The sequence below is a fragment of the Cibotium barometz genome, chromosome 2 (genome assembly GCF_041138505.1).
Source record: "Cibotium barometz isolate CiBa-2024 chromosome 2, ASM4113850v1, whole genome shotgun sequence".
Taxonomy (NCBI): domain Eukaryota; kingdom Viridiplantae; phylum Streptophyta; class Polypodiopsida; order Cyatheales; family Cibotiaceae; genus Cibotium; species Cibotium barometz.
In genome coordinates this window covers 12,889,331-12,900,527 of record NC_141047.1, presented here as the reverse complement: position 1 = coordinate 12,900,527, position 11,197 = coordinate 12,889,331, and the positions used below count along the sequence as shown (strand labels likewise).

At 46.7% G+C, this 11,197-nt stretch overlaps 1 protein-coding gene across 1 annotated transcript; it reads left to right on the top strand.

The window, feature by feature from the left end:
• The first annotated feature begins 1,642 nt into the window (after positions 1 to 1,642).
• LOC147640659 (uncharacterized) lies at positions 1,643 to 3,397 on the top strand. Its single transcript, XM_086813893.1, has 2 exons — positions 1,643 to 1,880; positions 1,951 to 3,397. The coding sequence occupies exons 1-2, from the start codon at positions 1,696 to 1,698 to the stop codon at positions 2,609 to 2,611; spliced, it is 846 nt and encodes a 281-aa protein (XP_086670019.1). The 5' UTR covers positions 1,643 to 1,695; the 3' UTR covers positions 2,612 to 3,397.
• The last annotated feature ends 7,800 nt before the right edge of the window (positions 3,398 to 11,197 follow it).

The window sequence follows — 11,197 nt, the reverse complement described above, 5'->3', positions numbered from 1 at the left end:
AACCCATTACTTTCAAAATAGTAAGGCTATCTCAAGTGGTCCTCCTTGGTCTTTAAAAAAAAAAAACTCCCACATATATGCACAAAAGAAGCATTCCCATGGTCAAAATGACTAACTTTATTAGCTTCTAATGTTGGTTATCATGTTCAATCCTATGTCATTTATAAAGGTTAGCTTTCTTTCTTTGTAGCAACAATGAGAATGAAATAATGACAATTAGTGCTATGCATCCTTAGGCCAACATTCATTTCATCAAGCAAGCTAGGGCGTCATCTTTGTTTCTTTAAAGCAATAGTTAGGATGAATCATCCACTGATTAGTGCATCACCTATGCTTAGGCTTGCATCAATGCCACATCGTTTCAATAAGTCATGTTTAAAATATGTATAAGAACACATGACAATGAATGATTGACAATTTTGTAGGCTTAGGTTTGTATCAACCCACCATTTAACAAAGGTGGCCCGTCCCCCCTTGAGAACAACTAGAGCGAAACAAAACGCTATGTCAATCAAGAAGTTATCACTCAAACCTTTATCTTTGTGGCCATCATCAAGTACAAACAATGGGCTAGTTTATTTTCTGAGTGCTGCTTGAGATGTGTCCAAAATGTGTTGTTTTCATATAGTTAAAGTAGAGTCAGTCAGTATCTACTAATACATCCCAAAATTTCACACAAATCATCCACACTTGGAAACATTTCCTTGTGAGTAGTTGGACATATGGACCAATTGTTGTAGCTCCTCACGAGATAGATCACACATAGGGCACGTGGTTTGCGTATTTCCAGATTTCGCATGATGGCAACTATTGACGGGAACCAAATGTATACTCAATTGCTCATTGTGATCAATTAGAGACACCTACACGACGAAGGCATCAGCACAAGGAGTGCTTGATTCAAGGTCATTGTGTTGGACAATCCATTGATTTTATGGAACAATGCAGCATTTACATATTCTCAAATCTCTACACTTTTATTTCGTGTATATATTCACAACTTTTATTTTTGCGTATTCACATTTTATTAAAAGATGCATTGTGGCATCTTTTGATAAAATTGCCACCTACTCTGTTGCTCTCTCTCCTCATAGCGCCCCCTTTGTCATCTTGCCTTGCCCTCCCCTCTGCCTCTCTCTCCCTCTCCCTCTCCCTCTCCCTCTCCATCCCCCTCTCTCGCTCTCTCTCTCTTGCATGGCTAGGAAGGAAAATAGGATGCTTTCAAGTCTGCGCATCGAGATCATCACTGCTACCCAATTGCAAAAGAGAGAAAGCTAGACAGATCACAATCATGATAGAGAGAGAGAGAGTCGGTGGGTGAGGGAGAAGCATGCCATCTAGAGAGTGAGAGACTGTAGAGCAGAGAGAGGCATGCGATGAGATGCAGGAAGAGGACAGATACCAGTCCAACTGCATGTTCAAGAGGAAGGGCATGTGCGGCTCAGAAGTTCCTTGAAATAGAAACGATATCGCATACAAAATAGAAATCGACTTTTTCAACCATCAATAACTCGATACTAAAATGGAACCTTAGAAAAACACTTTTGCTCTTGAAAAAATCACAGAATTTATTTAATGGAAATGCAAAAAAATAATAATCTCTACAGTTCCCTTCTAGTTATGAGAAACCAAAGAAATTAAGAGTAAGCTTCCTGAAACAGATCATCCAGAAGAAACGACATCGCCAACAGCAACATGAACAGCATCAACATGAGTAACAACGGCGCCGCTGCCGCTGCCGCTGCCGCCGCCGGCCCTCCGTCGCTGAGAGCAGTAGCAAGGGTACCTGTGGATGTGGAAATCGCTCGCCAGGATGCCCAGCGGGCTTGCAACCCCGACATCGAGCGACCTTTCGCATCCCTAGAGGATGCCTGCCACAGGTACCTTCTCCTCCTCCTCTTCTTGAAGTCTCGCTGCGCCGGTTTTCCTCACATCCCATGGTGCTCCCAGGCTATTGCCCTTTCATGTTCTGGCGGATTATGATGCCGACGATGTGAACGACAAGTTCCTCGACAGCACCGGCAGGGTGCTCAGCCGCTCGCAGCTGTGGAACGAGAGCTTGACGGTTAAGATCAACGAGTTTAAGACCACCCTGCAGAAGCAAATTGACGTGTTCAACTCCCTCTCCAAGAAGAGGGCCGAGGGGGAGATGCGTGCGGAGGAGGGCCTCATGATCGAGCAGTTCCTTCTCCAAGACGAGAAGCAGAAAGTGATGAACATGAAGGTGGAGATGGAGGCAAGGGAGAGGGAGAGGGCAGAGAGAGATGCAGAGGCCAGAATGAAGGCCCAGGCTGAGATGGCACGTGCAGAGCAGGCGCGCTTGCAGGAGGCAGTTCGCCAGGCGCAGGCCCAGGCTCAGGCCCACCGCATCCTGCCTCAGGCAGGAGGTGCACACATGCTTGGTGAACCCTACCGCTTTGTCGGTGCTGCCCAAATGCAGGAAGAAGACAACGCAGGCTTGGAATCTGCTTCTCCGGAACAAGAAGGTATGGTGGATGACATGCTAGATGGCTGGGATGAGGATGCCAATGAGAGCATAAACTTGCTTGCCACACACAGTGGCTCTGAAGCAGGGATGCTTGATTTGAACTCCTTGACGTCAACAAGATAAAATCACAAGCACCAGGGCAGAAGACACCCCCTCTTATCATGTATACATATGAGACTGTCTATCTCTTGTCTTGTCTGTAAGCATCATCCTAGTTAGAACTTTATCGATGAGGATCTGTTATGCAATCTCATTTACTTAAACAAGACATAACAAAGGTTCTAAAAAGATATGCAAGGGGCATGGAAAGATATCATTTGTAGTGTTGAATAGGGTGTGCACTGCCTGAGGACTGACAAGCACATAATATCATGCGAGAATGTAGCTGACAAACATGAGCATACTTGCTTAGAATTAGTTCAGGTGCGTGTAGTTTAGAGGCAACAGGGATTTTCATTAAACAAAGCTGAAATTACTCTGTTATGGTGAAGATGTTTGCACCAGCGCTGTGTCACTAGGTTGTAGAGTAATGTGTGTAGGGATGGGATGAACCTTGAGAAGCGTCAAGTCTGCTGGAGGCAGGAGGTCATGAGCTTGGCTGCCCTTGACAGGTTGTCAGGTGTGACAGGGGCAGCTGGCATATCGTCATATCCCGGGATTGCAGACCATATTTTTCCGTGTGGGGTGTTAAAAGTCAAGGTGGTTCAATAGCTGCCATAATCTAGATTAGAGGACTTGAACTTATTGCAAGGCCTGTCTTTAAGGACTGCATGATGGGGCTTCTTTGGTGGCCTTAGTGTTGTATCTGAAGACTTCATACGGTTGATTACTTTATTATTGTCCGTTTTTCCTTGTGCTCCTTGTATCACTATAATGTTGTAAGGCCTTTATGGATCAGTGTTCACTGAATTTGTAGTAAGTTCAATTGAAGTATATTGAGAATTCATTTGCTTACCTGCATCAGCCTTGGTATGCAATGCTGATGAAGTAGCAGATAGGTTGTAAAGATGGAGCTAAATGGAGCTATGGCTTCTTTATCAATCTGTAATGTTGTAAATGCATATGCATGGCATACAGGTGGTATTTACACTAGGAAAATACTGCAGGCCTGCGTTTTTGGGCTCCCAAGTCTTCATAATGGAAGTTTAGGGAAGCCATGAGGTATATTGTGGATGCATTTGCTAACCTGCATCAGGCCTGGTATGCAAAGCTGATTGAGTAGACGCTGGGCAGCAGCTAAACGGGAAAGAATTGCCACCGAATTAGAGGTGGACCAACCACAGCATGATGGAATTGGTCAACCATGCAGATGTGGAACAGATAGTAAGAGCTAAGAGTAGCAAATGAAGTCCCTGATTAGTGCATTGAGAAAAGCACTGGTTAAAACTATTATGAAATCAAGACAGTAAGTAGACAAAAAACATATGCCCTAGTCTGCAAAATTGTTGGTAGCTGCCCTGCGTGCAGATAGCTCAGGGATCTTTACATGCAAGCCTCATTGGCGAACCTTCAAAGATCACCAATATTCACCCTCTGGGGCACGAATACTACCAGGTGGAGTTCGACTCATCAGACGGAGTCATGCAGCTGAGTCCCCTTGCATTGCGTACGACTTAGGCCTTCTTTGCATGGTGGCAGCACAGCTTCGATCCAGCGTCTGACCCTCTCGCTGGCATTTCGGGCTTAGGAAGGAGTACCTTCCTCTTCTCCCAGTGATTGGTGGTGCCATCGGGAGTGTGATGGAGTCCCCCCCCACTACTGCCTCAGCCCTCGCACAGGCAGCTGGGATTCTATCCCTCCGCATCTGTGTAGCCTCGACGAAGTTTGTGCCGCATTGTATATCTATTCCTAGGCTCCAAGGCGACCCCATACAACAGCGTGTGGTGTATTCAGGCCTTCCAGGTCAATGCTTCATTTAGCCAGAGCTTGCCCTCGACGGCAATCCAGGAGACTGCCTCCGATGGTTTCTCCCCCCGTTTCTTGTGGTGATCCTCACTAGGCGGCAGGGAACAGGTAGGCTCTTAGGCAACACTAGGCCGTGACTACAAATGACCTAGTTGCCACCAAGTGGTGGACGGTTGGCCCACGCCACCCGGCCCGCCAGATGACCACCAGAGCTAAGCGCAACACACGCACACGAGGCTGGTAGAGCTCAGAATGGTTCGGTTCTGTCAGAGAACCGTTATGAGCATTTATCTCAGCATTTTCCCATTGGTGATGCGCCTTCTCCAGTCTTGGAGCGGGCTCCTTTGGTCCCACCAGTATGGCGGCCGATCCCTTGTCGAGATTCCACCCCCGACCCCAATGTTCTGTGAAGCCGGTCGGCCTCTCTGAGCCCCCGGCGGGTCCCTCCTCGCAGCCTTCCTCTCCGATGGATCTCTCAGCAGTACCCCTCCCCGGCCTCTCTGCCCCTGAGCCCTTCCTTGCCGCCTCCCCCACCTGCTCCCCCCTCTCTTGTTCCATCCTCGATCTGCAGTAGTTCACTCTGCCCCGCCCTCATCATCTGAGCCCTCCCTCTCCCCCCCTATCTACCTCTCCAGAGCGCTCTCGTCGCCCCCAAAGCAGCCCTTGACCCAGAGCGAAGGCAGTCGGCGGGTTCCATCCGTTGCTTGATTTACTGATTTTCTGAGCTAGTAGAGATGACCATTGTCGCCTCCCCGATGAGGGATCTCTCACCAGATTCCCCAAGTGGGGCCCCCAAGATCATGAGAAAGCATGTGGACTATAGTTTCTTCCGATGTTTGCGCGATGGAAGGGACCGACATGTTTGAGGAGATAGTAGCCCCTATTCGGGTATGTGTGGTTATTCACCACTCCAGGCCCTCTACACCAGATAATGGCACATTGATCTTCTCTTTCCCCTTTAGTGGTGTAGCCCCGGGGACGGAGTGGGATCCCGAGTTGGTGGCAGCTGCCATCCACAGAAAGGCAGTCAAGCACCATCTCTACAATCTTCGCATCACCGACATTTTCACCCATCTTTGGCCTTTGGCTAGGATGGAGCTTAGAGGTTCAGCCCATCGAGGCCGGGGAGATGGTAGTCTCCATCTTGGAGGTGTTGTTTTCTGTATTCATGCATACTTCTGCCATGGTACCTCTTCCCCCTTCTTACAGATACCTCCATTGTGATCGATGGAGTCCGGAGTATGCATACGAGCGCTCGCGCTCGGATAGAGTGGCATCACATGGAGGACATGATTAGTGCCCACTTGGCGTGCCCTCGTCCCCGCATGGATTGTGACTATTCCCCGTCTAAACCCTCGCCCAAGACTCTTCAAGTGGAGGGTAGTTCTGCTAGTGCCGCAACACACAGAGATTGATATGCCGATTGTTTCATGGAACGTTTAGGGGAGCCTCAGTGCTTTCAGAGACGAGGCGTCCTCAGAGGCGAGCTTCAGAGAGCCATAGTTGGGGGACCCATAGAGATTTTATTCCTCCAGGACCATCACCTTTTAGAGCGGCACATCTGCCGATGCGGGAAGATTCTTCCAGGAAGGAGTCACTTTCTGGTCCCCATCCTTTTGCCCCTCTGGGACGCAAGGAGGTGTGTGTATTTCTATCAATGAGCAGCTGTTGCCGGCAGTGACTGGCTCAGGAGTCATAGTCTTGGGGCGTGCACAGTGGATTACCAGTTTGATTGGAGAGGATAGCATTGGCTTCCTCAATGTTTATGCTCCGAAGGCCACTACAGGTAGTGTCATGTGCACAGTGTGTATCTACCGTGTGCTACACGCACACAAGACTAGTTCGAGGTTTGGGGAAGCTTGGAGCTAGGCAGGCTGATTGGTGAGCTGAGTTAGGGATAGACTAACGCGCGGGCACCCAAGTATGGACGGGCGGGCGCCCAAGTGTGGACACCCGATGACCGGCCAAGAGCCTATAAAAGGGTGGCCAAGGTTAGTCATTAGTCATATAGAGTCTCGCGAGATTTGTGAGAGCTCTATGGTTTGGAGCCTGGATCTAGTGCAGAAATGCACCTGCTTTACGTAGCCAAGGCCGACAGCAATCTCGAGGCCTGCGAGGGTAGCTTCGTGGCGGTATGGGACGTCGCGAGGAGGAGATTGGTCGGTACGTCAACCTAGTTAGCTTAGCTCGTGGCTCGGTGGGGACAGCCAAGACTGTGGGCCTGCCCACGGATGTCATGGTTGGGAGGTGAGTCAGGCCTGCACCCCCTTGTTGTTGGTTTGTTTGCAGGTTTCGAGTCTCATGCTGCCAGGAGCGTTCCACGAGGAGATCCGGTGGGGATTTGACAATGGTATCAGCGCGTGCCTCGTGAACGAGCAAGTCGGTAGGTAGAGAAGATGAGGTCGAAGAAAGGTATGTGTTCAAAAAGCTTGCTGTTTTTCTGTGCATACTGTTGTTTTTCAGATTCAGTATGTTGTTTTTTCATCATAGGAACCCGTGATGTAGCTATTGTGGTCTAGAAAGGGTTGTTTGCTTTGCAAAGAAGAGGAAAGATGTCTTTGAACTGTAAAAACAGTTTCAGGTGAGAGAAAACAGAAAAAAAGCATGTTCGTTTGTTTTGGTTGAACTCGAAAGAGAGAGAGAGCGAGAGAAGTGATGGATTGGCTATGTTGGGTCGCATGCGCGTGCTGGTCGTGTGCTGTTGGAGGGCGGTCGCATGCTAGTCGTATGGTTGTTGGAGGCGCACGCATGAAGTAGACTAGGCCTACGTAGGCAGTCGGCCAAGCCTACGTAGGCAGGCGCCTAGGCCAGGCCGGCAAGCGCCCAGGCCGGCAAGCGCCCAGGCCGGCAAGCGTAGGCACCCAGGCCAAGCCTACGCAGGCAGGTGCCTAGGCCAGGCCGGCAGGCGCCTAGGCCTACACCGCCTTGTGGCCAGGCCTACGCAGGGGGCCATGCCTACACAGGCAAGCTGGCGCAGACAACCACGCAAACCTGCATGAAGGCGGCGTCGGCAGCACGTGAGGCGATAGCAGCAAGGTGGGCGACTTCAAGCTCACGTTGGCAGCCAGCGGCGCTAATCCAGGAGGGAAGGAGAAAAAAAAAACCATAAAAGCATTCGGCGCTTTGATTTTGGAAATATAATGGATTCTTCTTTGTATATCGCTTTCCGTTGTGTATTGATTCCACTTTCTTCCTTTCTCATCCCTTCTATGGATGTAAATGAATTAAGTGTGTCTAAAAGCAAAGAATTACAAAAGATACTTGATTCGTTTCATGATGTATTTCCTAAGGAACTGTCATCGGGTTTACCACCTGAAAGGGCAGTAGATCATCGTATTGACTTGATCCCTGGTGCCTATCCTATCAGTATTCCACCTTACAGGATGAGCCAAGCTGAGGAAGAAGAGTTGGCTAAACAACTCGAAGATTATTTGAGGATGGGCCAGATTCGTCCAAGTAAATCACCTTGGGATGCATCTGTGTTGCTTAGGAGAAAGAAGGACAACACCTGGAGAATGTGTATAGATTACAAGAGATTGAACAAGCTGACAATTAAGAATCGTTATCCTCTCCCTAGATCAGATGACCTGATTGACCGGTTAACAGGAGCGAAATATTTCACGAAGATAGATTTACGTCCTGGCTATCACCAAATACGTATTCATGAAACGCATGTCGAAAGAACCGCCTTTCGGACTAGGTATGGCCATTACGAGTTTCTCGTATTACCTTTTGGGTTAACCAATGCTCTAGCCACTTTTCAACAAATGATGAACGATCTTTTTCGTGAACATTTGGGGAAATTTGTGGTGGTGTTCTTGGATGATATTTTGATATATAGTCGTACTCTTGAGGATCATATTAGACACCTCACGATTGTCTTATCTATTTTAAGACAGAATCGACTATATGCTAAGTTAAGTAAATGTGAGTTTTTTATGAGTGACAGACATCATTTACTTGGGACACAAGATCACTAGAGATGGATTGAGCATTGACTATGACCGAGTTCAGAAGGTTCTGGACTGGCCTATACCATGAATAGTGAAACAACTTCGTTCTTTTCTCGGTTTTGTTGTTTTTCTTCGAAAATCTGTGCGGGAGTACTCTTAGCTCACACTACTGAAAGGTCGTGGACGTAAGTCAAATTAGTCTATCACTTGGAATAACGATTTGGATATGGCCTTCAGACTTTTGAAAGATAAAGTTAAGGAAGCACCTATCTTAGCATTATCCAATCCTAGTCGGCCTTATGTTCTTGAAACTGATGCCAGTGACTATGCCATCGGGGTTGCTCTATTTCAAGATGGTAGACCGGTTGCTTTTGAAAGCAAAAAGCTTGACGACACTCAATATCGTTTGCGAACCCTTGAGAAGGAGCTTTATGCTGTGATTCATGCTCTCAAGGTTTGGAGACATTATTTATATGGCTTCAAGTTTGTGGTATTGACTGATCATCAGTCATCAAGTATGTGTGATGCGGATGACTTGAGAGGAAGGAAAGCTCGTTGGGCTAAGTTAATGCAAGATTTTGATTTTGAGATCCGTTATTGGAAAGGGTCCATGAATAGTGTTGCCGATGCGCTTAGTCGAATTAGAGAGGTGAATACTTTGTCGTTCACCGAGATTTCTACTGACTTATTTCAGTTATTGAGAGGGCTTTGCAGGATTGATAGTTATTTTGGTCTATTTTGACAGAAGATCCAGGACGGGAGCTCATTGATTGACCGAGACTCAATGACTGAGCAGTCTACCATTCAGGCTGTAGGAGGTCAGTGGATGATTCGGAATGGTTTACTATTCCGTAATGATAAAATTTGTGTACCACAGATCCCCGACATTAGGTCCAAGATTCTTAAGGAGTGTCACGACGCCCCTTCTGCTGGACACCTTGGGGTACACATGATGCTATCGTTAGTGAAACACTTTTTATTGGCCAAAGATGAAAGGGTATGTACAAGATTATGTTCTTAAGTGTCAAATTTGTCAGGCAAATAAAGCTGAACGCTTTAGACAGGCTGGGTTGTTGCATCCTTTGCAAATCCCAGGTAATAAATGGGAAAGTATTTCCATGGATTTTATTACCGGATTGCCAGGAACACATCAAGGCCACGATTCTATTTGGGTTGTGGTAGATCGCTTGAAAAAAATGGCTAGATTTTTATCGACCCGGAAGACTATTACAGCTATGCAATTAGCACGGTAGTTTATCGAGCAATTGTTTAGACTGTACGGATTACCGTAGGACATAAGTTTATGAGTGATTTTTGAAAACTTGTTTTTGAGAAGTTAGAAACAACTTTGAATTTGAGTTCCTCATATCATCCTCAATCTGATGGCCAGACTGAAAGAGTGAATCAGATTTTGGAGGATATGCTTCGAGCATATGTATCCAAAAGACAGAGTTCATGGGAGGATTATCTTCCTATGTTAGAATTTGTATATAACAGTACTAAGCATACGAGTACAAGTTTTAGTCCTTTCATGCTTATGTATGGTTTTCAACCTAGATCACCTGTTTACAGTAGGATTCTCACGACTTCAGCATGATGCAGCACGTATTTTTTTGGAAGATATGCAGGAAATGTTACAAGTTGTGAAGAAATCTATTAGAAGTGCTCAAGACCGAGACAGATTTTATTCTAATAGACATCGTTCACCCAGAGAGTTCTCTGAAGGAACGATGGTATATTTGCGAGTTCCGAAAGATTCTGAGACTTTATGGACAGGTCGATCTTCGAAATTATCCCCTAGATACTGTGGACCATTTCGTATTACACGAAGGATTGGTTCAGTTGCATATGAATTGGATTTGCCTTCTCATGTGAAAGTTCATCCTGTATTTCATGTTAGTAGACTTAAGGAAGTACTGGGTGGAACAGATCAGTTAGTTACTCCTCAAGAAATTATAGATATCGAGGACATGACATTTATTTCGCACGAACCTGAAAAGATTCTTGGATTTCGTGAAAGAAGATTGCGTAATACGATTATCACGGAGTGTTGAGCTAGAGAATATATTTAGTGCTTGCATTTTTTGCGCGGGATGTGATGATATCACATTTTTTATCCCTGACTCCACTGCTCAGTAGATACCCGTATAGTTCCTCTTCTCCATGAAGAGTGGTGACAAACATAGAAAGGTTGTGCAAAGAGCACTTTCACATGTTCCCCCCCCTTCCGATCTACCTCTGTGCCCCTCACTTTTGAGGAGGCAAACCCGATCGATCTCATCGAGCGAGATATTGCCTTTTCTATTTATATATTATGCTGTGATTTTGAAGAGGATAATGATGAGGAGCCAGTGGTGCCTATTCTCACCTATGAAGAGAAGGAGCCAGATGAGACAGTCCTGGACAAGCAAGAAGAGGAGGCACGTAGCTCGTCTTTGGACTTGTCGACTATCCACCAAGAGGCAGCCCATCCTACTGAGAATGCAAAACTTGCATCATTGAGTGCCATCACTATAGATGGTGTTGAGTACTTTCTTATGCAGGATGTCCTTGAGGTCTTGGATTTGAGGGAGGAAGAGCTCTACTGCCACCTTGTCCGGGATGTTGATGAAGACCTCATCGACTTTGACACTGTGGATGTCCCTCCACAAGTAACTGAGATTGGCCGATACGATGGCACGAGCATGGATGATGTCTCTGCAACAATCATCTACATCCAAAGAAGTGCTGCAGAAGCTGCTCTTGAGTATGATATCTCAGATGTAGAATTTGAGAGGTTGCAGGAGGAGCTCTTTGGACCTCGACCACGCATTGACCTCTCGGATCTTGTACATGGTGATAGAGCGATCCC

What these genes read in the sequence shown, in the direction of transcription:
- LOC147640659 (XM_086813893.1), top strand. Translation starts at nt 1,696, where the DNA reads ATGAACAGCATCAACATGAGTAACAACGGCGCCGCTGCCGCTGCCGCT. An exon ending in CTAGAGGATGCCTGCCACAG is followed by an intron (nt 1,881 to 1,950) that starts GTACCTTCTCCT and finishes TGGTGCTCCCAG; the next exon opens with GCTATTGCCCTTTCATGTTC.